The 27672-nt window shown below is 40.5% G+C and overlaps 1 protein-coding gene across 14 annotated transcripts in view; it reads right to left on the bottom strand.

Annotated features, from left to right (window-relative positions):
* Positions 1 to 27672, bottom strand: part of GATAD2A (GATA zinc finger domain containing 2A) — a 116271-nt gene that overhangs the window by 7346 nt on the left and 81253 nt on the right. For 8 of the 14 annotated variants that reach the window (XM_034755034.1, XM_034755042.1, XM_034755035.1 and 5 more), the window contains 7 exons: positions 10476 to 10605; positions 9784 to 9924; positions 8155 to 8244; positions 6514 to 6645; positions 5119 to 5307; positions 3726 to 4011; positions 102 to 391 (listed from right to left, as the gene is read on the bottom strand). In XM_034755034.1, coding sequence (XP_034610925.1) covers positions 102 to 391; positions 3726 to 4011; positions 5119 to 5307; positions 6514 to 6645; positions 8155 to 8244; positions 9784 to 9924; positions 10476 to 10605 — 1258 coding nt within the window. The remainder of the gene's footprint in view (positions 1 to 101; positions 392 to 3725; positions 4012 to 5118; positions 5308 to 6513; positions 6646 to 8154; positions 8245 to 9783; positions 9925 to 10475; positions 10606 to 27672) is intronic. The other 6 variants (XM_034755039.1, XM_034755037.1, XM_034755040.1 and 3 more) reach the window with 6 other exon arrangements.

The following is a 27672-nucleotide window of genomic DNA, read 5'->3' as shown; positions in this document are numbered from 1 at the left end:
AAGTAGGTGCATGGCCTTTTAAAACGTATGGCCGGAGCACAAGCTGCGGACGCCTTGCTTGATTATCTGCAATGGCTAATTTAGTACTGAAGGATTCCTACCTGCTTGAGTGAATGATGCTGGACTATAGGTTCCGACTTGGTCTGTACAGGAGAAGCCGTCTGTTGCAGTATCCGCTGCTCAATCTCCTGCTCTTGCTGCAAGGCTTTCACAAAGGCAGCCTTCAGTCGATTAGTGTGCTCCGCCTTGAGGGCCTTTTTCTGATTCGATGTCATACAGGTTTCACACATGATGGTTCCGTTCTTCTCTTCCCTCCAGCGGCAAGTGAAGTCAGTCTTACACTGAGCACACATATAGGGCTCCTGAGAGGAGGCTGTGACTGAAACTTTACCTGTGGAATGCAACCAGGTTAGCTCACCACTGCGGGTTCTAAAAATGGCTTATGCCTTTGTTCTCAAGCTCCCACCACTCTAAGTGTTTGTCAGTTTATGTTCCTATTTTACCCTCTCACACAGTTTCATTTACTACTCTTAACAACAATGTTAACCAATTTTTATCTGTGCATCAAGCAAGTCTGAATCTTGGCAACAAGCGATTACTTACTAAAGCAGACTACCTAAAGGATACACAGTGGAGCCACACACCATCCCAGAGCCATGGGAGTTGTATTCAGACTCCTAAAAGTGTCATTACTGACCAGCAACTATGGCATTATGCTTATGGTTTCTAAATCATTATCTGTGAAGTAAATTTTCCTCACTTTGTCCCCTCCCTCCTTTCCTACCGCTCAAGCAAAAAATTACTATTTTAAACTGCCCCAAAGTATATTAGACACTTGAAAGGCAATATAGTCCTTGTTGTAAGGAAACTAAAGTCTACTTATTGTGTCATGTCAAAAATTAATGATAATTAAAAAAATAAAAGGCGAGAGAAAGGATAAGAACTACATTTATAAAGTCACATGGTTATTTTGCACGGTTGGGGATGCATCTTTCATCTCTTTTTTTTTTTTTTAAATCTGAGGGACACTCCAGTCTTCATTCTAGACCCTGTTCACCAATACACTAGTATAGCATTTTTTTTTTTAAAAAGTTTAATTACCAAAATGTGTATATAAATCATGATCTTGGTCCTACCCCCCCCATTATTGTCATCCTTTGTTGCAATAGGTCTAACCTATTCTAGACGGGGACCTGTCAAGTCTATGACATGAAAACCATCTATTTAAGGTTATTTAAACATTTTCTCAATATCCAAACAACTGACTAAACCACATATAAAAACATCTGACAATAACTTAACAGGAGCATCATGAAAGATTATGCATGGGTGAAGGAAAAAAAACACAAAATAAAGCACGACCATTTTTAAACCAACAAATGAACAGGAACTATATATACACACACTTGTAGGAGGATTCTTAAAGCCCATATAGTACAACCACAATTTTCTGAAGGGTTTCAGACATCTGAAGCCTTCATAAAAAACACAGGGTTTAGATGGGAAGCATTGCTATCAAATGGACAGGACCAATGTTTAGTTAACTTGAAGTTAACTACACCTCTACCCAGATATAACGCTGTCCTCGGGAGCCAAAAAAAAAAAAAAAAAATCTTACCGCATTATAGGTGAAACCATGTTATATTGAACTTGCTTTGATCTGCCGGAGCGGGTAGAGGCCCCCCCTCCGCCCCCCCAAAGCACTGCTTTACCGCGTTCTATCCGAATTCGTGTTATATCGGGGTAGAGGTGTAAACGGGGTTATACTGTAGGCATAAGTTAGCTATGACGACCTGTATAAAGTCTCATAATACAAAGTTAATGCCTTATAAAAAAGTATTCTCCCTTCCTCACTCTCTCTTTAAAACACTGGTAATTAGCAAAACCTCTTTAAAACAAATGTTTTCTGCATGTCTTCTCCCATCTCTCTTGGTTACCAATGTGTGTCTACAGAAGAACTTCCTTACGTCTCATCATCCTGCCCAAGTCACCACAAGCTAGCATTAACAGCAAAAGAATGGTTTCCAGGAGGAGGATGGATTGTGACGTCAGTGAACGGATCAGGTAAGACACAAGATTATTAGTAAGGGTGAAAGCTATTTATACCCAAATACGGATTTTAAAAAGTATATTTTTTGCGTGGCAATGGATCTTTAGGGAAAAGAACCTTACAGAAGCTGAGCCCTGCTACCCACATACCGATAACCCACTTGTGACTAGCACGACTAACCTGCTCGGAGGAAGGAACAGTAAGAGGGTCACAGTTCCCAAGGAAAGCCAGCTGTATTTTGGGGGTGGATTTGATTGATGGCTCTGGATTAGACTAGAGATATGGGTTTTTCCACCTCGAGGATACTGACCTCGCTCTGGCATAAAGCAACCAATTGAAATCAGATCAATGTGAAGGGAGTCACCTTTAAGCACAGTTCTAGTAGTCACAAGTGTTCAAGTCACCTCTCTGCCCCCACATGAAATCAATCACCATAAATTGCTGCCTTATTGGCAGACTCTGAGGCCAAAGACTGAACAGCCAATGGAAAGTGAACCACTTTCTTATTGTGTTTTAAGAGATGGTTGCCTCCAGGTCAAATTTACAACGAACTGGTGAGGCACCATGGTGGGGGTGGGGGTGTCCACTGCTACCACCGACTGGAGCAGTGAGTTTGTTCTCGGGGTGGTTTTCACTTTACTATGCGGGCACTGCCCAAAACCCTCAGAATCAATGACCCAATGTGAAACTGAACAGGTGGTTGAATAAAAAAAGCCTCCCAAAGAAACAGGAGGTAGATTGATGGGTCTTCAAGGTTACAAGTTCAGAGGTTACCTGGGTAGAAATCTGTGTTGTCTAGCCAAGTCTTAAGTACAGGCCTCATACTTAGAGCTCCATTACAAAACAAAATGATCAGACCTAGGTCACTTTGAACGTGGAGGACAACTTCCTTCATCTCCAGGAAGCAAATTAAAGCTTTTTCAATTACACAAATTCGGTTAATTTGGAAATGCAAATCCTCTTTGCTTTTAGGCCCCAGCAAGTCTAAGCCAGCCCTGGTGACCCCATTAAAATGGTGCTGTGACCCACATTGGGGTCCTGAACCACAGTTTGAGAACTGCTGTTCTAGAGAAAAGTTCTTACAATCAGTATCCAGCACCCAAGAATCCAGGATGGTAGTGGGTTTCTAGAAATCCCAGAGTTAGAGAACACAAATTTGAAAGCCACAGAGAGATTACTGAAGCCAATATTACATTTTTGTTCTCAGTTTACCTAACTACTGTGGGAGAACCCAAAATATTTCTTCTGATACAGCCGTGATTAAAAGGCATTGCTACTCCAACTCTTCTTAGGCAATAAGGAAGGGCCAGTGCCTCATCTTTTGCCCGAGGCTAAGGAGGCACCCTCCACCGCATAAACCAAGAATATTAAAAGAAATAAATTGAGTACTTCTGCTGCACTTTGCATTTAAAAGTGCTGTGCAAAAATATCACCTATTTGAGGAAGGTATGTATTATTTCCATTTTTAAGATGAAGAAATTAAGGAAGAGATTATGTGGATTTCTCCAAATTGCTTAGTCTTAGTTCGGTCACTGATACCAAGTTGCATGCTCTCAACTCTAACTCATGCTGTGAGAGAAGTCACAGTACTTGAAATTAATGCACTTGTATTAATGAGTCTAGCATATTTTAAAGCCCTCAATAAATAAGCCTTCAGTATCTGGTACTAGCTTACCTTGAGTTTCTAGCAAGTTTTGCACTACTTCCTCCAAACCAACCAAGTAAATAAATTCGTTGTTGGCTGCACTTGGCAGGAAATTCATCTCTGGTGCAGGTGGTTTAGGAGGTGGGATCTCCAGGAGCGTCTTCTCCAGCTGCTTGCGCAGTGCAAGTTTGGCAGCAGCTTGCCGGCTGGCTGGGGACTCATTGGAGTTCACTATAGAAGCAACACTGGTAGTAGTAGCAGCAGCATTAGCCTGAGCTGATGTCACGGTTGTACCTTTTATTGAAGTAGGTGAGGCCTTAAAGAAAATACAAGCATGGTTACTAATCAGAATACAACTGTCTTGATAGTTTAATCCCTATAGCCCATTCTAATCTTGTCCTCTCTGAGATAACCAACAAGGAGGCCACCTAATATCAATTGTGATAGTAGACAAGTGTCCACATCACAAAAACTATTTGGAACTGGACTAAGCCATCTTTCACCAAAAAACTAATTTCATATAGCCCACAGCATAGACATCAGGGTAGGACTTGGGCCCTTGATATAAATGGGTCACCTAGAGGTCCAATGCTAGGCATTCCATTCCCAGGCATCTAGTCCTCTAGCAAATACTTTTTCAGAGTTCTTAACTTTTGCTCCTTCACCTTTTGTAATGCACTCTTGGAAGCTTGAAAAGGCCATTTACAGTACTTCCCCTTAATATTTTGTCCTTTTTGATTTGATAAATGCTGACTTTTCCCTGCATAAATTATGAATCATAAGTCAGTTTGCTTTCGTCTCCTTCACTGGTTCACTAACAGAAATGCATGCATTTTGCATTCTGCTTAAATAGCAGTTATTTTATTTATGTGAGAAAATGCTTCCTTAGAAGAGAGAAGGGGGTAGGAGGAAGGAGAGAAGAGAAACTAAAACGGATTCTGGGGAACATTTCCAACTAAACATGCCCAGTATAGGAGCTGAGGCCCAAAATTTGTCCACAATATTTATATTCCTTCCAAGTCTTGTTTGGTCATATCCCAGGATGTTACATATTTCCTCTGTCTTCTCACAGACAATACAAAAAAGTCAATTCAAATTTACAGTGTCAAAAGTTAAATGCATTTTAAATTAACTAACTTAAATTAAGAGATTTTTATTGGGTACGAACAAATTCATATGGACTGCTCTTTTCCCTCATATGTGCATACATTATCTAGAGCTTTTGCAAACACTGAATAAAGATAAAGAACTGCCTGCAAGCAAAGAACAAAGAGCGGAGTAGTAACAGAAATAACCAGTTACATCAGTTAAGAGAGAAGACTGCAAACAAGAGTAATGAGATGTAGCAACTGGACAAATCAGTAACTGTATTTAGTCTCAAAAGAACAGAAGTGAATAGTGTTCTGTATCTTTTGGATCTCACCTGTGGTATATTGACAAGCAGGCTGGTATTGGGAACATTGGCAATGCGGATTAAACCCTGTTGTATAATTCTCTGTCCCTGAATCTGTACACTGGGGACGGATGCCCGTGGTGCCAGAAGCAGTGGAGGTGGCCCCGTGCTGGAGTGCTGTCGGATGTTGTGGATTTGCTGGGGAGAAACAGAGATGGGCTGATGCAATGGTTCCATGAAGGATGGGATGGAGAGTGTTAGAGAAGGTGGAAAAACAGTGGGTGGGAGGTGGAGTAGGATGAAATGATGTGATGGAAATGATGCAAATCAGGGAACAAAACAAAACAAACAAAAAAAAAACCACGCAACAACATTAACATCATTGTCAAAATCCGCAGCTTCATTTTGACTGTAAATGCATTCCAAGAGAAGCAACATAGAATGCAACATTAGAAAAGATACTTGACTTCAAATCTTAAGCCAAAAATTTAACCATTTTGGCCTTGATAAACAATGGTCTGAAGTTAACAGTTCCTTTCCAACCTGGATAGCTCCTAATAGTCTGTTTCATTTTAAGATTATTAGTGCAGCTAGTCTAATTTAGAGTTAACGAGTTTTTGGCATATTAATCAGGACTGAAAGGAAACTAAATCCCATGTGCCATACCGTCTTTCTTAAGATTAGCCATCCAGCAGGCACAGATGGTTTATTTAAAAAAAAGTAGTCCCCCAATTGCAAAATAAATCTCCACTGAGCTAGATAAATATTTCCCCGTATCACACAGTGATCACAGTATATTCAATAAGATCCACTGGAGGTAACTCTCCGCTCCCTACCTTGCTCCTTTGGTGCAACCACTACTTTCCCCTCATAGAAGACAAATGGACTTAAGAACAAGACACCTTCACAGCATTTTCAGTTCTCCAGTTTGCTACCTCATTCCAGCAGCCCATTAGTCAATTTGACAATGAAGGCATTGAGAGAGATTAAAACATACATCAGAGGTGAAATTGATAAAACAGGAAAACGAAGGAGAAAAATGTTTTTAAGAACCAAACACACAGTAGGATTAAGTCTTCTACATTGTCCTGCTGGGTAAAGCTGGCCCAATGGTAGTGCTCTGCATCACCATACGAGACCTAGATTAGTCCTCAGCAGTTAGGAGTGAGAGAGTGCATTTAATCAGCACAGATTGGAAGGATCTTGCATCACTCAACAGTAATGCATCCAGTCTATTAAGGAGAGGGTCCTACGAGAACCTCATCCAACCCTCTTGGGTAAGGGGAATGGCGATTATGACTCAGAGCCTTGAAGTTGAAATGTAAAAGTGGAAAGAATTAGTGAGACAATCCCCTAAGCCCTGAGGGGAATGGAAAGAACACACCTGATGCAGTGAGGGAGATCTACAACCACATCAACTCTTACCTGGGCTCCTCTGACAAGAGGTGGCATTACTATCTGCGTATTCTGCTGAGATCCCAGTTTTGAAGATGCTTGTTGCCCTCCACGGACCAATGGAGGGGGAATAACAGTGCCTGGTATACGTGAAGAAGAGGTCTACAAAACAGAGGAGCATTTACTTTTAAAATTTATTTTTAGAAAACAGAACATGCTCATCTATATAGAGGTTTATATTTAGTTTCTCACAGTTGTATTTGACTGTTTGTATGCCTATGTCATTTTTAAAGACTGCACTGCCACACCTTCCTTGTGAATACCCAAAGAGATTTTTCTTTTCTTTCTACTTCCTCCCTCTCCTCTTTACTTGCCTTAATCTGTCAGTCTATCTGCTGAGCTGTTCTTGGTATTGGTATTGAGGGAATGCTACAGGTGAGTCTCAGATCTTACACTGAATGTAAGGGCACAGAGGCTCATTCAAAACTGCTTCGGTGAGAAAACCGAAGATTTCAGTTATAATGGGGGATCTATTCTAGGGTGGATAACTTCTTTTACTATAGAAATGCAGCTTTAGACATCTGGGTATCTTCACTTAGAGAAGCCAAAAATTGGCCACTGTTCATGAGTTAAGGTTCTCACAAAAGCACTGGAGCTTCCCCTTTCACTGTTTGTAGTAATACAACTTACGACTTTGAAGGGCGTAGGGGAAGCTAATGTTCACTTGTATTGTGCTTTTCATTCAAGAATTTCAGAAATGCTTTACAAACATTAAACAAACTTCACAAAATCCAGGAATTACTGCAATTTTACAGTTAGGTAAACAGATACAGAGAGGTAAAGTAACTTGCCCAAAACTTGTATAGCAAGTAAGAGAGAGAACAGCAACAGAACCCAGGAGTCCTGACTCCCATTTCCCCGCTCTGACCACTAGACTATATGCCTTCCACCACTGAAAAAGTTTCCACTCTGTTACTTGAAAATTTCATTTGTGGGGGCAAGTTCCTCTTAAAGTGCTGTCTTTAGTGAGGCAGCTATCTCTGTGCAGTAGAGATAAAGAATCTGTCAACCTTTGAGTTGATAATTTTATTCTAGTGCCCTGAAACTTGCTTATGATGGTAGGATAGTTTCACAGCAAAATTAAGCAGTGTGCTCTTTGGCCAAAGGCCTTTTCAGTACCTCTTATGTACCAGTCAGGCAAGTGCATTCGGAATTTGACTAAAAATCAGCCACTGGAGGATAAGATTGTAGGGGTTATCTTATTCTCCCCCACTCCCTGTCTTAAAAGCTTATTGTGACTGGATTCATGGGGGTTAGTGCTGGTTTAATCAATATAAAAAAATCCACTTGGAACCAAACTGTTTTTGTGACAACTAACCAGACTGTAGACATCCAGTCCTATGAAATAAAACTTGCAGGATGCTTTTTTGTGCTAGAACTGTTCTTAATGTGAAACTTGTACAGTGGCAGATAATGAATTTCCAACTTGGCTGGCATGTTTATTGAAATTAGAAGTGGGAGAGATGTCATCAACATATTACTACTTCTCCGCCCAGCAATATATGGAGCAACTTTGCTAGATCTATATTGAAGATTATCCCTCCTATTACTATGCACCTTCATCTCCTCTGCATGCCCCAAACTGGCAACGTATGAGGCCCCCATGCTAACCTGAAGGGATGGCTTGCCAGCAGGAACATTCTGTGTTCCCCGCACCAATGGGGGAGGGGTGGCCACAGCACTCCCAGAGGAACCAGGAGGCTACAAGAGAAAAACCAGAAAGACAGACCCATGAGAGGTTGTGAGCAGAATTGCAGCAATTAAGGAAAATAAAAATATTTGCCTCCTTATAACTCAATGAGAGATTATTGCAATATAGTGATTCTCTCTCTCTCTCTCACACACAGTCTAACTGGCATGTTTAAAATCCACAAATTAGTATTCAAGTATAGATAAGAGATTCATTCATTCTTACTCTTATATAAATTATATACCTTTATGAAGGCATTCAAAGCAATTATATAAAGCAACAGTTTAGTAATTTACAATACATTTTAAAATGAGTTATTTAAAAATTAAATAGGTCTCAATATACAACCTAATTCAGTACCCAATGCATGGACAAACTTCATTAATTGTTAAGGACTGTTACCCGAAAACTAATCGGGATATTAAGAAAGCATTCTAAAAGGTGTTGTTCCATTCTACTTAGTCAATTCAATATCCAAAGTTCACTTCATCAGTGTTCAGTAGCAGATTATGTAATGCATGTACCCAACACATCGAACTGATTTCAGTAACCAAAAACGCGAGTTTAAAAACAAAGGACTCCAAAAGAAAATTTCACAGAAAATCAGGGAAATAAAACATTTCTCCTTACCCACCTCCAATGTGAACTGAAATGCTTTTAATATAAATATGTACAAAAACTGTTGAGATCCATAAAGTCACAAACATTTTAAAGTAACGTTAAACAGGAAAAGGACTTTCAATTATTCATCTGCCAAGACTAGAATTCAGAATTTTGAGTTTCCCTTGCATGGGTTTATCAGTAACATCTAAAGCAGCATTTTAGACTTTCAAAAGTCTTTGCTGGCAAATATTCTATTAAGGATTCAGATTTTTTTTTTTTTTTTTTTTTTTAATGATTTTAAGTACACAATACTCACACAGAATTTTAAACTGTCAAAATGTCTTCAAACTAAAAAAGCATAAAACTGATTAATGATGGGCAGTTTTACAGTGTTTTATCAGGAAAACTAAAAACAGCGAAAACATGAAGATGAAGAGGACATGATGCACTTTGGAAGAGCCATATATTCAATAGCAAAGTTCTGGTAAACTATTGTATATAATTTTAAGAAGGGCTATACTGCAAAGCTCTTACACTATAAATGCGTATTCAAAGTCAGTGGAAAGGGTACCATCTTTGAAAAGGTTAATACAAAGATTCCATAAGATAACTTCTGTATTTAAAATGGGGAATACCACTGGAACTAGAATGAACTTTTAAAGTGCATTCTCTGTATATACTACCCATTTTGTAGAGAGGAAGAATAGATTTTAAAAGGCCTTTATACTTTTATTGTTGGACTGCCAGACTGGATTGTTTTGAGAAAAGGAAATTCACTTAATGTTTGGAGAAAATGGCTTTTTCTGTGAAAGAGAGATTCTGAAGTGTTACAGTACATTTTGATTTGAGAGTTATACAGGGTACCACAAAATTATGGCATCAACCATGCTGGCAGCATTTAGAAACCGAAAACACCAGTTGTTAAGCATCTGTGGGGAAATCAATACCTTCTGAGTAGTGGTCTCTTTCTGTATTTGACTCTGCCGCAGCTTTTTCAATAAAACAAGTTTTGCTTCTTCTAATCGTAACTCTTCTTTTAGCTGTTTAATCATTCTCTCGCGCTCCTCTGGGCTGCTCTTCTGTAAGGCCAGTTAAGGTATTTGGGGGTGGGGTAGAAAGGAAAAAGAAGATGATAAACTACAAGTAACAACAGCCTGCAGCAGAATAACTCAGTGGGACTAACAGCGTTCACCTGGAATGTATGGACCTAAAAACTAAGTGCTGAGAAAGAACTCAAACCAAAAGCAGGGTTTAAAATTCATCCTTTACTAAACTGGGAAAATTAACAGCTCATTTTGCTTTAAACAAAAAAAGTTTCTCCTTCTGAAAAGGGAATACTATTGTGCTATTTTAAATACTGAATGGGTGGCTAACAAGTTTTCATATATTTCTCTGAAAAAGTATGGGGGCAGGGCTAGAGAGGATGTTAGGAGTAGAAACCCAACCAGACAGACTGACTTCAGCCCTTAATACAGCCTCAGCCCCAGGAGCTCAAACTGCATGAAGCTGATATATGAAAAAGGTGAACACAGCTGCTGAATCGGACATCCTGTAGTCTCAACTGCAACTCAGAATAATTAGTGCCCGTTTCAATATTTCTAAGTAACAAAGCCTAGAGTATCAAAAAACGTAGACTCACCATGAGTGCCTCTGTGTTGGTCTCTCTTAATGCTATTTTTGTTAAACCATTCATTCTAGGGCTCGAAGGTTCATTGTCTGATAACACTATAATATCAGGCGAGGGGACTCTCTTTTCTCTCTTTAGATCACTGTAAATCAAAAGAAAGCAAGGCCATTTAACTTCTCCCCATAGCAAAGAATATTACTTTTTTTAAGCTGTTACTGACTGATTAACCCTGAATGCCTCACGTGTGAAGAAAGTGTTAAGTATCCAATGCAAGACCAGAGTTCACTCTCAGATTCCAATTTCCATCTGAAGATTGTAAGCATAAGATGACGACAACCATGATTACTCGATAAATAGCCATAATGAGAGTAGAAACAGGCCTTAAATCAGTGGTTATCAAACTGGGTCGCAATCACAAATGCGGATCACACCACCATCAGCAGATGGGGTCACGTGATCCCTAGCATGTGGCATACGCCATTTTGCTTCGCATGGCATGACCTTGCATGCACCATATGCAAGAGATCACAATGTGCGGAGGACGCTATTTTGTAGAGTTAATTTCATGCAGCACAACCTCACATGTATGGTGTGCGCAAGGTCATGCTGGGCAGAGGATGCTATTTTGTTCTTCAAAACTGTATCCTCAATGCAGTCTGGGGTCCCAGCAGGAAATACTTCATTAAAATAGAGTTGTACCAGCAAAAAGTTTGGAAGCCCCCCGTCTTAAATCGTTGGTACCTCTGTTGAGACTGCCAAAAGATGTGCCAAACATGGTGGTAGTTTGTACAATGGGGATACCCTCCCATTAGGAACTGTGTTGAGTCAGCAAATTCATTCACAAGGCAGATGGCAATGACTTTCAGTCACTGGTGACCAACACTGCAAGCAAACCAATGACCTAGAGGGGAAAGGGCCTATCTCCCAGGGCTAATCTGAAACCATCCCATTTGCTGACTGCCAAAAGGCCTTTGAATGCCAAAAGGTCTAAAAACTCTTCAGCCTGGGTATGAGTATTCAATGACCAACATTTCATCAGGTTGCTTTCCTTATCCCTCCCCTATTACAAATGTTTCTACATTATTATCCCCCACCCAAGTTACAATTTTATTTATCAGAGTCCTCCTGAAGCAGGACTAAAGGTGCACTACACATACAAGTCACTGCAACACAGCATGTACAAGAAAAGCATTTGCATTTAAAGATTTTACAGCACAATATTCTATTAACACCACAAGTCGGTGCCCTATTACTTAGCAAGTTAAATGTCTCAGCAGCCCATAAATGCCCATAAGCACGCCCAATTTATACCCAAACCTACAGGAACACTTTCTCCAGGTGCAGATACAATGTTATGCTTCGTTTCATCTCACCCTAAAATTCCAAACAATGCCTCGAAGTGACAGAAGAGTCATTAGTTGTTTTGATGTGCTACATCTTAGCATGTGCTGGATTCAGAGACCTGAACTCTAACATGGTCATACAAGAACATTGTTATTTAATCACACCAGCCAAAAAGGACCGAGACAGATCACTGTGCGGCATAACGTAACAGCAGACTACAGTACCATTCTTTCCACTGCACTAGCTTTCTGATAGCGTCTGTCCAAACAGCCTATAAAACCTTCTTGGCTTGGGATGTCCAGCAGAGGCCATTTGCCAAGCGAATTAAGAATTTGAGTTGAAACGAGTCTTTAGTAAAATATAGCTGATCAGCTAGATTAACCCATTGGTGTTAGGATTAGGGATTTCAGATACCAAGTGTATGGCATCTCTCAGCAAGGGTGGCAGCAGATTTAATAGGTGGTCTTTTACTGAAACAATAGCATAGCCTCCACCCAGGCTGCCAAAAAAGACCGTTACCTTTCTGTAACTGGTGTTCTTTGAAATGCGTTGCTCATGTCCATTCCACATTAGGTGTGTGTGCTCGCCACATGCACCAGTGCCGGAAGTTTTTCCCTCAGCAGTATCCGTAGGGGAGCGGCTCTGGCGTCCACATAGTGCAGGATAAGGGGCACTGCTGGCTCCCGCGACCCTCAGTGGGGAAGGAGGGCGGGTCATGGAATGGACATGAGCAAAACATCTTGAAGAACACCAATTACGGACAGGTAATGGTCTTTTCTTCGAGTGCTTGCTCATGTCCATTCCACATTAGGTGACTCCCAGCAGTTCCCGTGGAGTTGGGTTGGAGTTCACGGCTGTGCAGATTGTAATACAGCTCTGCCGAACCCAGCGTTGTCTCTGGCTTGCTGATTGATGGCATAATGAGACGTAAACGCGTGGAGCTGGGTTGATGTACGGAAAGGCTTGGTATGCTCCAAGTAAAAAGCCAAGACTCTCCGGACATCCAGTGCGTGCAGATGCCTCTCCTCAGCAGTCTTCTGCAGCTTGGGACAGAACACAGGCAGGAACACGTCCTGGCTCATGTGGAAGGAAGATACTACCTTTGGCAGGAAAGCTGGGTGAGGCCGTAGCTGAACCTTGTCCTTATAAAACACTGTAAAACAGTTCTGAGGTCAAGGCCTTAATCTCAGACTACTCTTGCCAACGTCACCACCACCAGGAAAGCGACCTTTCAGGACAAGTAGGAAAGGGAGCAAGAGCCCAGTGGCTCAAAAGGCAGGCAAGTGAGCCTGGAGAGGACCCGGTTAAGGTTCCCACTGCAGGACAGGGGCCCAGCCCTGCAGGTAAAGCCTCTCGAGGCCCTGCAGGAACCTGACAGTCGTGTCGTGAGAAAAGACTGTCTGACCTTGGATCGGCTGGTGGAATGCAGAAATAGCTGCAAGGTGCACTCTAATGGAAGAATGCACCAGACCCCAGGTCCTGAGTTGCAGTAAGTAGTCCAAGATGGACTGCACCGAAGAACGCGAGGGAGTGAACGGTGAACGAGTGGGTGAACGGTGGCGGGATGTCCCCCACGATGGGGAGCAGTACCATTGAGGCGAGGGCGGACGGAAAGGTCCCAAGGCGGGCTTAACCCAAGGTCTGGACACCGCCAGGGCCGGGTGGGCGGCACCGGGATCATCAGGATCTCCTGCGCAGCTTGGAGCACTTCAGGCGTCGTCAACAGCATCTGAAGCTGATGAAGGCCCACCTGTCTGGGCTTCCAGGCAAGGAACGGGGTTGGCTGCATCGTTCGACATGAGCTGAAGCCCGACTTCCTGATGGGGCAGATGAGCTGCCCAGTGCGGGTCTGAACTTGTCCCCAGCCCTGTCCTTCCCCTTGTGGAGAGTAGGAGACCGTCCCCTACCGGCCTTCTTCAACCTCTTGGCCGGGGCCATGGATTGGTGCCGGCTCATGGACGGCGTCGGCGGGGCACTACGCACTGATGACACGGTGCTGTGTGCCGATTTGGACCTTGACTCTGAGAATGGAGTGAGCCGGACTCCATCAAGAGCACTTTGAGTCTGATCTCACACTCTTTCTTGGTCCTAGGGTTTAAAGGACTTGCAGATTCAACATTTATCACTTATGTGCCCTTCACCAAGGCACCTGAGACAGCTACTATGCGGAACGCTCCTGGGCATGGGCTGTTTGCAGCGATTGCAGCACTTAGAGCCTGGGGACCGGGGCACGCCCCATCCCCTGGCTAAGTCCCCAACGGGACTAAGAAAACGAACTACTGCTAAGGGTTAACTAACTATGTACACTAATTTTACAAGAGTTCTAGTTTGTACAAACAAAGCCTAAGCAACACTAGTAAGAGCAGTCACTGGTGGGAAGAAGGAACTGAGGGTGGGGGGAGCCGGCAGCATTCCTTATACTGTGCCATGCAGGCACCACTCCAGAGGGCGCCAGAACCACTCCCCTACGGATACTGCTAAGGGAAAAAAAACTTCCAGCACCGGTACATGTGGCGAGCACACCCCCCTAATGTGGAATGGACATGAGCAAGCACTTGAAGAGGAACTTGCATTGTTTATGGGATAAGTAGAATCACTTTAGAAGAGTACATCTTAAGAAACTGTGTTACAAACCCAAACAAAAACTACAAGAATACAATGAAACCCTTTTCAATAAGTATCCTGTAAATGAAATAACTTTTCAATGCATTATTGATGACCAGATTAAACCTGCCAAATTAATTTTTGAGACACAAACCAAAACAATTTTTAAAACAATGAAGCCAGATGAAGCAAATATACAGGCCTCCATTACAAAAAAAAAAAAAAAAAAAGCCTTTTGTGCAGCAAGGTTATGCACTTAACTACCTTTAATCTGTACTTCAGGGTGAAAATTACCTTAATTTGCAACCTGGAAACATGGCAAGTTAACCCTATGTTCTCTTAAAAATGGGGCAGTTTCTCCCCACCTTAAATTACAGCTTCTGGAGTTAACCCGTAGTACCTTTTTTTAACATACAGAACTTACTTGAAGAATCCAGGTACTTAAAATGTTTCTTTTTTGTTTCTATTGTTATTTAGTGATGTACCAGATGTAAGAGACACGAATACCCTCAAAACAGGAACAGATTAACCTCACAGTTGCAGAGTACCTTTACTGTAGTGATATTCCTGTACCACTATTGAGAAACTATGTACTAATGTAAACTACACACCCTCAGCAAAAGCCATGCCAGTTCAAACAAACAGTTTTCTGAAAACTAAAAGCTGGTTGCTAGGAAAAGCAGTCTTTGGTATCTCAGCTATAGCCATATATTCAATACTGCATTTAATGCAGTTGTCCACCTTGGTAGAAAAGGAGCAGAAAATGAGTTTCAGTTTCCTCTAGGGGGCACAGTGAGCCAGTGAACCAATCTTTCAACTCTGAAGGGGTTTAAAAATAACCACCAGGGGCACAGGTGAAAGCTTTAAAGCCTGAGCTTTTCTCTGACTTAGGTAGACTAAATTGGTTGCCTTGACTAAAAAGATAGACAAGGAGAGAAAAATTAGGAGCGCTTGCCATCAAGAGACTCAAGTTAAAAAAGGTCTCAGTACAGACAAAGTCTAAAGTACATCATCTCAAGTAACAGCATTTGACTTTACCCATCCTGCTAAGAAGTGTGAAAAAAAAATCATCTGAAAGTGATTTTTAAAGAACACTTAACTAAGGCAATAATCTCATAATTTAGGTAATGTAACCTTGTGTTGATCTGGAAGAGTTGTAGAGTTTTTCATGTAGCTAAACCTAATCCAACGTATTTTAAAAGATACAATAGATCTTCTATAAAATAATAAGGGGGTAGAGTCTGAGATTATGCTTCTGCAGGGGGTAAAGATATGCAAGCACCTTTTGATAAGTGCCTCACGTGTAACTGGCTTCTACAAGTGTACTGCCACAAGGTACCATGCAGACTGAAGTTATTATGGCCATGAACACTGTTGCAGAACAGAAGTTCTCTATCGCCCACCAGAAAAGCCACAAACTATTTGAAGTCCTACAACCTTGAAAATTAAAACACAATTTTGTAAAATGAAAGTGAATCAGACTACTGACTATCGGTTTCTGTAGCTGTGAAAGAAACAACTTAGGTAAGCTTCCGAGTAGCAAGCTGGGCCACTGAACGTTTACTGTGATTAACACACTATCCGTTTTTGCAAAATCTCCATGTGAGGCCCAATAGATGTGATTTCGGAAAACGGAACCCATTTGAACTAAGTTCAGACTTCTACAACCCCCAACTCTGATATGAAAGGATTATCTTTTTATCCTCTTGGAGAAGGAGGTCTTATCCCCACTAATGGCCTCCACAAGGGGACAAAATATGGCACAAATTTGGGTATGAAACAACTGTAGTTTGGAAGAATTCTATTGGCAGACTTAAGTCTGCTGAATCACTCTCAGAGGCGATTAGCCACATTTAAAACAGAAGATACTTAAACCTGATTTGTCAAAAGGAAGTTGAATTCAAGATAACATTGCTAATCAGAGAATAGTGCATTGACAAAGCTCATAAGGTCCTGTTTTAACCGTTCAATTCTCAAAGCAACCAGGCATAAGAATAATCAATATGTACGGGTAGCAAGGGTGATGTCACCCCATCAATTATCACAGCATCATAACAGCTAGCAGGGAGCTAACTTCCTGTATTCTAATCAGGCCACCAAAGAGTCATGTGAGAAAGGCATTTCCCTCACTGGACATGTGACCCTTTAACTGTTCCTTCCACCGTGAAAACCATAGCAACAGCCAGTTCTAACCGGCTTGTGACACATAGCCTTCATTTTACGAAGTGAGGTAGGGTTCAGGTGCTGTAAGAAAATGGAGCAGACTAAGCTTAAGGGGCTGCCCTTGCACTATAGAAACTTCCTGGATCAGCTGCCCACTTGAGACTATTAATAAAAAGCATCATGTATTGCACAATAGAAAAAAAAATTATTCACCTAACAGTACAGCAATGAGTTATGCTCAACTACTCTACTACTTTTTAAAGTTTAAGAACTTATAGTTGATTTGCTGGTTTGCTTCAAAACTCTGAAAATACACACCATTAGTCCATTATGGCTTTTTAAAAAAGTCTATCTATTTAGTCATGGAAGCAAGTTTCAAGTAGTCACTTGAAATAAAAATAAAAAAACCCAAAGCGTGTTTTTTTGGACACAAAAGTTCTTTTCTACTTTTTAGGCAATGTGAGAATGAGAAAACAAAGTAGAAATTACTGAAAGACCATAAGTAACAGAATTATTACAGTGGAACAGTTCTTTAATCAGATCCGCTAACAGCATATGCTGGTTAGAAAAGGATGAAATTTCTACTGACTACATTTTGCTCTAGAAGTGTGTTCATCGTGGTTATTTGGATATCAAAACATCTTTGAAAAAAATCAAGTGACTTGTTGACAAGATTAAGACAGTAAGATAAGCAGGCATTACAGGTTCCAAGCTAGGAGAAGATAATTTAAAGTTCTTAACTATGAACAGTTTTAAGATCCATGCAAAAGAGGGCCCCATATTAAAACTGATCACATGGATTTCAAATAAAAGTAATCATTCACAGTCTCCATCCCCATCTACCTAGCCAAAGAATGGCTTCACACACAGCTGTGCAAGAGTAACCAAGAAACAGGATTGGAAATCAGATTGCCTTGTTAACGTGAATAGCGGTTTTGCACATTGGAGGAATGAAGTGTAATGAAAACACTTCCCTTTCAGAGACTCTACCAACATGCACTTCCATTTAGTTAATGGTCTTCTAGAGTGCTCATTACAAGCTACATTTGTCAGGGGGAGGGACACATATTGTAACAGTCACACCTTTGGTATAAACAATTGCTTGATAAAAATTCCATTGTTTTGGATATTTTTTGAATAATGGTTTAAAATAGATCATAGCCATATAAATCCCAAAGCATTCAAAATGAAGATTCCATGTTCAGAGGTTTTTATTAAATAAATACTCACTAAATAAAGGTTGCAGGCATTTAGTCTGTTTTGTGGGTTAGTAGCTCTAATTTTTGAATTGGGGCTTGGTGTGGGAAAAAGGTAATTCACAACTTCTGGCTTTGTAATAAGGACCGTCCTCCTTTAGACAGACAATGAAGACACAGCGTGTGATTTTTTTTGTTTTATTTTAAGTTGTATCAAGCCCCACTGGCTAACCATTACCTCCTTGCCCTTTAAAATGTTCCTCTAGAATCTATGCAATTTCCTCACCACCAGCCCAGGTTATGTTACAAAATGGCTGATATTTATACAAAAATGGCACTGTTGTGAGTCACCATACTACATATTCCACTTCCTACTATTTGTTCAGCTAATATTATTGGTCTCAAACTTTCCTTGTTTCTCTTACTGGAGCAAGAGAGCAGCTGAGAAAGGATCATTTGCTTGTTAAATTGTTTTTTCCAAGTTTATACACTAGTACTAATTATTCTGTCAACTGACGGAAACAAAGTACAAGTAATGACAACCTACAGCAGAATAACCTGGTCATCTTTTTAATTTGAAGGATTGAGGACATTTTAATCAGGCTTTTTCCTCTCTAGTGTCCTGAATTTAAGAGAGACCTCATTTCAAAAACACACACAAAAAAACCCACCACCCACCAATCTACACAGTAAATCTAATTGACTAGATACCTGCTTTTTCCAATTCTGCTAAACAAGTCCAACTTGGTAGGTAGCCTTCTTTATTGTTCTACAGAAAGTTAAACACTTAGGAATCCTTCTATAGTACCAAAAAAACCAACCAAACAAAAAAACCTAGTGTTTATTTATGGGTGAGCGATTTAATTCTGATATGAGATCTTGCAGATCTCATGGAATACCACTTCTCAGTAGTATTTTGCAATAAGTTTTGCTCACAGAACCAAAATAAGCTTATCTTTCATATCATGGTTGGCTTATCTATTCAGATGTCAACAACGTGACCAATTACATCGTGGACCAGAGTGCAAAAGATTGTGAAGTGTATGAATCCAGACTAGATCTTCATAGTATAGTCCTCCTCTTAAAAAAAAAAAAAAAAAAAAAAAGAGGCTTGCTATACTACTCTATTAGTGTGTGTGTGTGTGTGTGTGGGGTGTGTGTGTCAGACAGACAGACAGACAATGCAAGTATCAACACTTTGCCAGCTACAACACTGAACACAGACAGTGAATCTTTAGTCTCTGGAGTCAGACCCTTTAACTGAAAGTTCTATAATGCTCCCAGGAGGTTTTATAAAGCCTCTTTAGACCAGCTTCTGTGTTCCCGTCCATTGGTGTCCATGTTAGAAGCCAGGTTCAGGAGGATGGATCTATTTTCATCTGCCTAGAAATGAATGTACAGCTATCTAAGGGGTTACAGCAACTAAAACATGCTCTTAGGCATAACCCAAAAAGAGTTTAAGCCTTCTTTTTGAACCTCTGTGTCTTGTGTGGACCTCTCTACATCCAGTTGCTTCCAAAATGCTTCTAGGAAAGATTTATTGTAAAATTTTTGAGCTGCTGAAAGGAATGGAGCTTCCAGCTAAGATTTTAAAAAGCAATTTGGGTGTTTTAGACACGTAGCTTCCATTCACAGAAGATGCATCTAAATCCTTTAGACTGCTTTGAAAATCTCATCCTCCATTTTTGTTCACTGATAGAAATGCCTATGACAGTCATCATAATACCCCAAAACAGACTAACACAGCTACCCCTGATACTTGACATCATAATACACAGTGCCTGCAAAAAAGATGATGATCAGAACACCCCTTTGAGGTAGAGAAGTATTTCTATTTTACAGATCGTGTGCTTCAATTTCCCCAGATTTACCAAAGTTCATATAAAGTCTGTGCGGGGGCTGGAAAGAGAACACAGACCACCCAAGTCACAGCCCACTATCTAAGGCTGGAGGCCACCCTCCCTCTAATTTACATCCATCCGTCCGAACATTTTAGAGTTAGACATATTTGTTTTACAAGAAGAAAGATCAATCCAAAGTATCCTAGAGTCTCCTCGCTCCTCCAGCAGAAATTTGGTAGACAACTGCTCTTTAGACAAAAAGCATAACTCCCAACAGGGCCAACCTACATTTGTTGACTTCAGTAAAGAACAGAGGGTCATCCAATTCAATAGACTTATGGTGACAAAGTCTATTCTTGGAGGCTCTCTTCCATTTAGTTGGGACAGAGGCAGATTAATTATGCTTTTGTCTTGAAGATGATACATCTGAGGCCCAAAGTACCTCGTGACAGACAACTGTTGTACTGGCTCCCTCTTTCCTCCTAAGAAGTCAAGAATAGACCCTTTTCAACTGTATGGCAGGGGTCGGGAAACCCTGTGTCTATGTAATGTTAAGCAAATGGAACAAGTTGTGCTTGTGTCCATTAGAGTGCGTATCTGAAACATCATTAATGGTGATGCTCTTCTGAGATTTAGCTTTTTGGTCATGGTCCCCAATACAAGATTATATTAATCAACTATATTTGTAGAGCATTAGAGAACAGGCTAAACCGAGAAACATAAGGAAGCAGCAGGGTACAAGCTTATGCTGAGAGCTGGGATGGAGAAAAGAAAGAGAATAAGTACATCAAGTTTAGTTCCAAAGGAGGGCTACCTCTGGAAAGGCTATTTAGAGTCTCAGTGGTAACTATACGTACCTAGTGGCACATTATTGGAAGAGATTCAAGACCTTTTAACAATTTAACAAATAAGTCTGCTGTCTCCACAGACGAGTACAGAAGCATAATCCAAAATGGACTGCGCCAGGATGATCAAGATCCTAACAGTGCCACAAAATGCAATTTCAGTTACTCTTCCAACTAACATCCCTTCTCACTTTAAAACTCCCCCTTATGTGTTTCTAAATTACACTTATAACTGTTGACCTGCAGTAGAAGTAAAAGAAGGGGCCGGGAACATGAAAGTCACAAGTTGCAGCATGGGAGAGATGAGCTCTGTAGCAAGATGCAGGTTACAAGCAGTAACCCAAAATTCAGAAGTCCAAATGTCTTCCACCAACTGGCCATATTACCTGCTTAAAAATTCTGATCTAAACCCCATCCTCTCTCCCACAAAGAAACAACTATCAAACAAATGATGCTTTGTGGTAGGTTGTTACCTGGCATAAAGTTCCTGCAGTAAAACCTAGACTATCAAAAAGAGGCACTTTTAACCCTCAAAATGACTAGTTTTATAGGATGAGAAAAATAATTTTAGCAGTTTTAGTTTAAGTTATAAAACCCAAACACATGGGAGAATCACTTCAGCTAGGAAGCTATTTGTAAAAACAGTGATCCTCGGTTTCCTGGATCCCTCTGCTTCTCCATTCAGGAAGGCCTCATTCACAATATCACCATTGCAATGCAAATGGTAATTTTTGTAGCACTCAACAGTGACATGGACCATTAAATGCCACTAAATACAGAACTCACAATTTTTTACTACTGTTCATCTGAACATCTTCCACGTAAAACAAATTGGCAGCTCTCTTTTCAGGTCATGCAAAGCTCTGCTTGAGATTGGGTGGTTTGGGGATTATTTTTGCTTTGTTATATTATAGTGGCAATAAAGTACCTTCTTTGAATGTCACTAGGTCAAATTCAGCCCTGTGTAAGTAGACACAGCTCTTAAGAAAGTGGCACACTATTGGAGAAAGCGAATAAGGAAAAGTTATTTACTTGTTCCCATAATATAAGAACTAGGGGCCACCAAATAAATTAATGGGCAGCAGGTTTAAAACAAATACAAGGAAGTTCTTCTTCACACAGCGCACAGTCAACATGTGGAACTCCTTGCCTGAGGAGGTTGTGAAGGCTAGGATTATAACAAGGTTTAAAAGAGAACTAGATAAATTTGTGGAGGTTAAGCCCATTAATGGCTATTAGCCAGGATGGGTAAGGAATGGTGTCCCAGCCTCTGTCTGTCAGAGGGTGGAGCTGGATGGCAGGAGAGAGAGATCACTTGATCATTACCTGTTAAGTTCACTCCCTCTGGGGCACCTGGCATTGGCCACTTTCAGTAGATACGATACTGGGCTGGGTGGACCTTTGGTATGACCCAGTATGGCCATTCTTATATTCTTAAGACAGGGGAATGGCTCTCAGATAAGAGCTGATGGCCCAGTTCCTCATTGTCCATCTTGTACAGAGCAATAATGAAATGGACACCAAGAGTGACAACCCAATTACAGAGGGTCCTGTGGCACCTTTGAGACTAACAGAAGTACTGGGAGCATAAGCTTTCGTGGGTCAGAACCTCACTTCTTCAGATGAAAGCTTATGCTCCCAGTACTTCTGTTAGTCTCAAAGGTGCCACAGGACCCTCTGTTGCTTTTTACAGATTCAGACTAACACGGCTACCCCTCTGATACTTAACCCAATTACAGTTGATTTAACGGAACAAGTGCCAAAAGCATCTTTTTTTTTTTCAATTCAGATCCCAGATTTTTAAAATAAGAGCTAAATAACAATCCAGAATTAACTGATAATAATGTAACAAAGCCCAAGCTGGATAAGTTAACTGGTTCATATAACTCATGCCACAATGGCATATGACATGAAACAAAAAGGAGAGTTAAAAAAAAAAACCTCAGATGGTAAGCATAAAAAAGATTTGTGGAATGTGTAATTTCTCTCATCCTATGATCTACAATTCCATGACATCTGAGCAATACATCTTCGAAGTCCTACTAGGAAGTAAATGAGATATCAGAGTAACTGTCACTCAGGACTAATGCCTAACCCCCAGCATTATTATATATTGAAGTATGGAACAGGTTCTCCCCCACCCCTTATTCCACCCAACAACCTCGCCTACCTCCAATGTCTTTGGGGGGCGGGGGAGATGCAAAGAGGAAGGTGGCAGAAGATAACAAGGAACGACATTAAGTGAGTTTTTGGAGATGTAATGTCTAAAAATGAATCCAAAATGTTAGTGCAAGTCTCTGGATGTAGTGGTACAATAATTACTGAAACAAAACATCAGTAAAGTTTACTCCTTTCCCATCGCTACACACCCAAAAAAAAAAAAAAAGAGATTTAATGGAGCTGGCCTTGCATTTTAAAATAAGGCAGACAAGTTCACAAAAGCAAGAAACCTGTAAATCAGGTTTTCCACAGCATCCTTTAACTCAGCTGTTTTGTACGTGAACCTCACAACACACAATCTATTAGCGAGTCTTGGTAGAGAAATAGGCCATGTTGTACATGAGGTAAACTGGAAATATGGAGGCCCAATTTATACTGTGCCAGCAGCCATATATTAAAAACGTCAATTACACACAGTTCCAGCTGAACCAGTTACCAACATGGTTTGGCTAGTCAAAGTGCATGGTGTTAAAAGTGTGCTTAAGAACACATTCTAGAGCCACTGTTCTAGCACAGTCTGGCCCCATGCACAGTGGCTGACCAGAGCAGGAAGCCAGTTTAACAAGAACTATGTTTAAGTAGTGTTTCTTAATATTGTATTAAGCCTGAAATAGCCTAATTGGAATGGTTTTTTGTTCAATAGGGTAAAGCACCGTCACTGGACTTGCCCCATTTTAAAGGTTTCTTTTTTGAAACAAAACAATTGAAGTATCCAATTTTGAAAAAGTACAGCATGTAATGCAGTATGCTAGGGTGATCCAACAGACAGCCTTGGGCAAAAGTACAGCATGCTTAAGGCATAAAAAAATTGTTTTTAAAAAGGATTCAGACTATGATACTGAGAAGACTTGATTTTAAATTCTACATAGTATGCCTAGCACAAGGATAACTGCAGTTGTAAATATGGCCATTAAATGGTTCTTCAAAAGTTTTTACATATAGTTATGTATCCTCTTTCATCTCTCTCTCTCTCTCTCTCTTTACTACTGTGCCTCCTCTTCCTACTGTCACTCTGGGATCTTCACTTCCCACATGCACTATACCATCACACTAGGGAAACAGTTTTACTAAAATCCTGTTCTTTGGAAGTGCTGTGTGCAGACACTTCAAGGATCACAATTTTTGTGACATTTAATTTTGTTCCCAGTCTGCTGTACATAACGAAGCAGAACAATACAATACAGCATGTTCAAGACCATACCCTGTCAGATAAAAATTAAGACAATTCCCAGGGAAACAAACTATCTCTACTATGTATGCTCCATGTTTCCATCTTAGTTTTTAGAATCTCTCCATTTCCCTCACAATTAAGAGCCAATATTGCAGCAACCATCAATCCAAGACAAGAACTGTATACCATTCCTATAGAGGGGGTATTTCCCTTTCCCAAATAGCATGGGGAGTGGTGTAGGGGAAGGGCTGGGAATTTAGTGCCATGTCTCTCACAATGCACTTCAGACCACAACCATTACGCTAACTTTAATGTAATCCTGACACCTGGTGTGTTTAATATGTACAGTTATTTTACATTTCACTATATAACAAAAGAATGACTTGATACTCTGTTAATGCGATTTCCCCAGAACTAGCCATTGCAGTTCTCAGACAACAGAAACTTTCACCAACACCTGCCACCCTGGAAGATATCTAAGTAAATCCTGAAATAAAAGGAGCTGTATAAAGATAAATACAAATTAGGATGGGCTAGTTGGAAGAAAGCCATAACTGTTGGGAAGCCTTCAGGTTCCCCACCCTCATTTTTCCTAGCAATTTTCATTTAGACAAACAAGCAATGGCTAACGCCAGCCAGTCTGCACGTAATTTTAAGAAAGCAGGATCTTAAAAAACAAACAGAGGGTGTGTCAGGAGGCAATTTAAAAAATAAGTAAACAAGTTTGTTGTTAAGGGGATCAATGACTTTAGCCTCCACTACATGAAATGCAAATTGTAAAACTCATCCACTTTGATTTTGATCAAAGGAAGAATTGTGTTTTGAACAACCAAACCACCTCAGGTGTCAGAGTCGCAGCCGTGTTAGTCTGTATCCGCAAAAAGAATAGGAGTCCTTGGGGCACCTTAGGCCTTGGCTACACTTACCAGCTAGTTCGACGGCTGGAAATCGAAGTTCTGGGTTCGACTTATCGCGTCTAGTCTGGACGCGATAAGTCGAACCCGGAAGTGCTTGCCGTCGACTGCGGTACTCCAGCTCGGCGAGAGGAGTACCGCGGAGTCGACGGGGGAGCCTGCCTGCCGCGTGTGGACCAAGGTAAGTTCGAACTAAGGTACTTCGACTTCAGCTACGTTATTCACGTAGCTGAAGTTGCGTACCTTAGTTCGAATTGGGGCGGGTAGTGTAGACCAAGCCTTAGAGACTAACACATTTATTAGAGCATAAGCTTTCGTGGACTACAGACCACTTCTTCGGATGCATATAACACAACCTCAGGATGTTATAGAGCCAAGTGGAACATAAGGGCTCACAGGATTAAGGACAAGTGTTCCAATAATTATTTTTAGTTTTAGCTACACTTCTCAGTTAGATATTTACTTCAGCTAATGTACCATTTGTTTTGTATTTGTATCTCCACACGCATCATTTAGCAACAAGAGAATATATGTCACATATGGAGTTTTTAAACCCATTGCTACCATGAATATGTCAAAGAATTTTGACCATCAAAATTCACAGACAAGTCAATTCCATGAAAACTTTTTTTTTTTTTAAATCTACACAAAAACTCAGGTGAAACATTAAGATGGTGGAGTAATGTCTGAAGGAATACATTCAGGCACACTAAGGAGAAAGTATCAGAGGGGTAGCCATGTTAGTCTGGATCTGTAAATGCATCTGACGAAGTGGGTATTCACCCATGAAAGCTTATGCTCCAATACATCTGTTAGTCTATAAGGTGCCACAGGACTCTTGAAACTTCAAGAGCCTTTCACCAAAATGCCATGTAGTTACCTACAAAAACGGACTTAAAAAAAAAAAGCGCAAGCTAGGGATCAAATTTATTCAGTGGAATCACACATTTTAGATCAGCTATTGCACTTGCCAAGATGTAAAGATCCTCTATGTGTCCAGATATAGGTCTTGATTGCCGTCTACATGCCCTACATCACATCTTGAAAGCTTTAAGAAATTGTCGTCTATTTTGGACAGAGGAGGTGGGGAGCAGGGAGGCAGAGATACTACTTGTAAAGTCTGCAGAATTGTTCAGATTCATCTTCCATATGTAAGAAATGCCAATATTTTACTCCTCCACTTAAAAAGCATGGTCAAAACAATACAATCATAACCTATACTATCTGTACTTGTTTCAGAGTAACAGCCGTGTTAGTCTGTATCCGCAAAAAGAAGAACAGGAGTACTTGTGGCACCTTAGAGACTAACAAATTTATTAGAGCATAAGCTTTCGTGGACTACAGCCCACTTCTTCGGATGCATATGCATATGCATCCGAAGAAGTGGGCTGTAGTCCACGAAAGCTTATGCTGTAGTCCACGAAAGCTTATGCTCTAATAAATTTGTTAGTCTCTAAGGTGCCACAAGTACTCCTGTTCTTCTTTTTATCTGTACTTGGTAATCTAGGACCTCATCCAAATCCCATTGAAGTCAACTGAAAGATTCCCATCAAAACTTCAGTGGGTTTTGAATTAGGCCTCCAACACAGGGACATTCTTACACAAGTAAGCCTTCCCTCCCATTTAGAAAATAGAAAAATCCTACCATCATTTGCTGCAGCAGAGATACTATACAATGAAGGGGTGTCTCAGGTTTTCTATATATATAATTTTTTTTTTTTTTTTTTTTTTTAAAAACAAGCTCTCTAGAAAGCTGAGCACGGATTCTCTCCCTCAAAGTCTAGTTTGTATAGGTTTTCCCACACCACAAAGGGGGAGCAGAAAGACATTTATCAAAAGATTGGAAAGTATTTATAAAGCCACAAAAATCGTCAAGGGGACTCAGGGGCAAGTGTCGCATGAGAAATTAAACGTTTTAAAAAGAAGATTCACTAGACTTCTAGCAGACACTGTCCTTTTTAAAGTGACGTGCTTAGGTTTACACAGGAAGTTTGTTACAGAGTGAGGATCAGAACCCTTGCAGTCCAGTTTACAGCCTTGTGTTTTAAACCACTAGACTGATGCTTTCCCCTTTAAGAGAACTGAACACAACTATGCTAGTTGACATGCAGTGATAATGCCACAAAGGTGTCACTACCTTCTGAAAAGGTTTACCCTTATTTAGCACCTGGCCCCGCCACCTCCTCTCATTCTTTGAGAAACAAAAGAAATTCCCTTACATAGGAGCCATCTATCTACAGTAGTACCCCTCCCTAAAGGATATTGTATGAAAATCATCAACAACTCATCAGACATACAAGTACTTCCTAAATATCACCATGAGCAAGCTCTGAAGATGCCACTTTTACCAGTGAGTTTATGGAAGAAGCAGAACATGTCCAACAGTCAATCCAAGTTACTAGAAGAAACCTAGTATATTGGATATATTGCTGAAAGTGACATTTGGACAAATTCATTGTTATAAGCAGCAGATAGTTTTTTATTTAAGCAGCAGAAGCAGAGGAAAGCTGAATAATTCATAGACTAGTTACAATTATGGAGTAAGGGCGTATGTACTATTTTTTAAGCTAGAGTGGTGGACAATACACATTTAATATGAGAATTTGCATACTTGACAGGAACTTCAAGTTTCTGTTCCAACATGTGAAACAAGTTAATAATTTACACTTCTATAGCACCCATCAGGCAAGGAAATAATTTTATACACTTTTTAGACTTGCAACAATATTGGGAATATTTAACCCATTTTGCAGATAGGGAAACGAACATAAGAAGTTAGTTTAATCTTGGGAAAGTCAGTTGTCAGTGGCAGTGCTAGGAACAGGACCCAGGAGTCCTGTCTTCCTCTTCCAAACACTAGACCATATTGCATCCTAAAAATGAAAAATATTCAGGTCTGTCCTTTGCAACA

Source organism: Trachemys scripta, chromosome 22 (assembly GCF_013100865.1).
Source record: "Trachemys scripta elegans isolate TJP31775 chromosome 22, CAS_Tse_1.0, whole genome shotgun sequence".
NCBI classification, from domain to species: domain Eukaryota; kingdom Metazoa; phylum Chordata; order Testudines; family Emydidae; genus Trachemys; species Trachemys scripta.
This window is presented reverse-complemented; position numbering and strand designations above follow the sequence as displayed.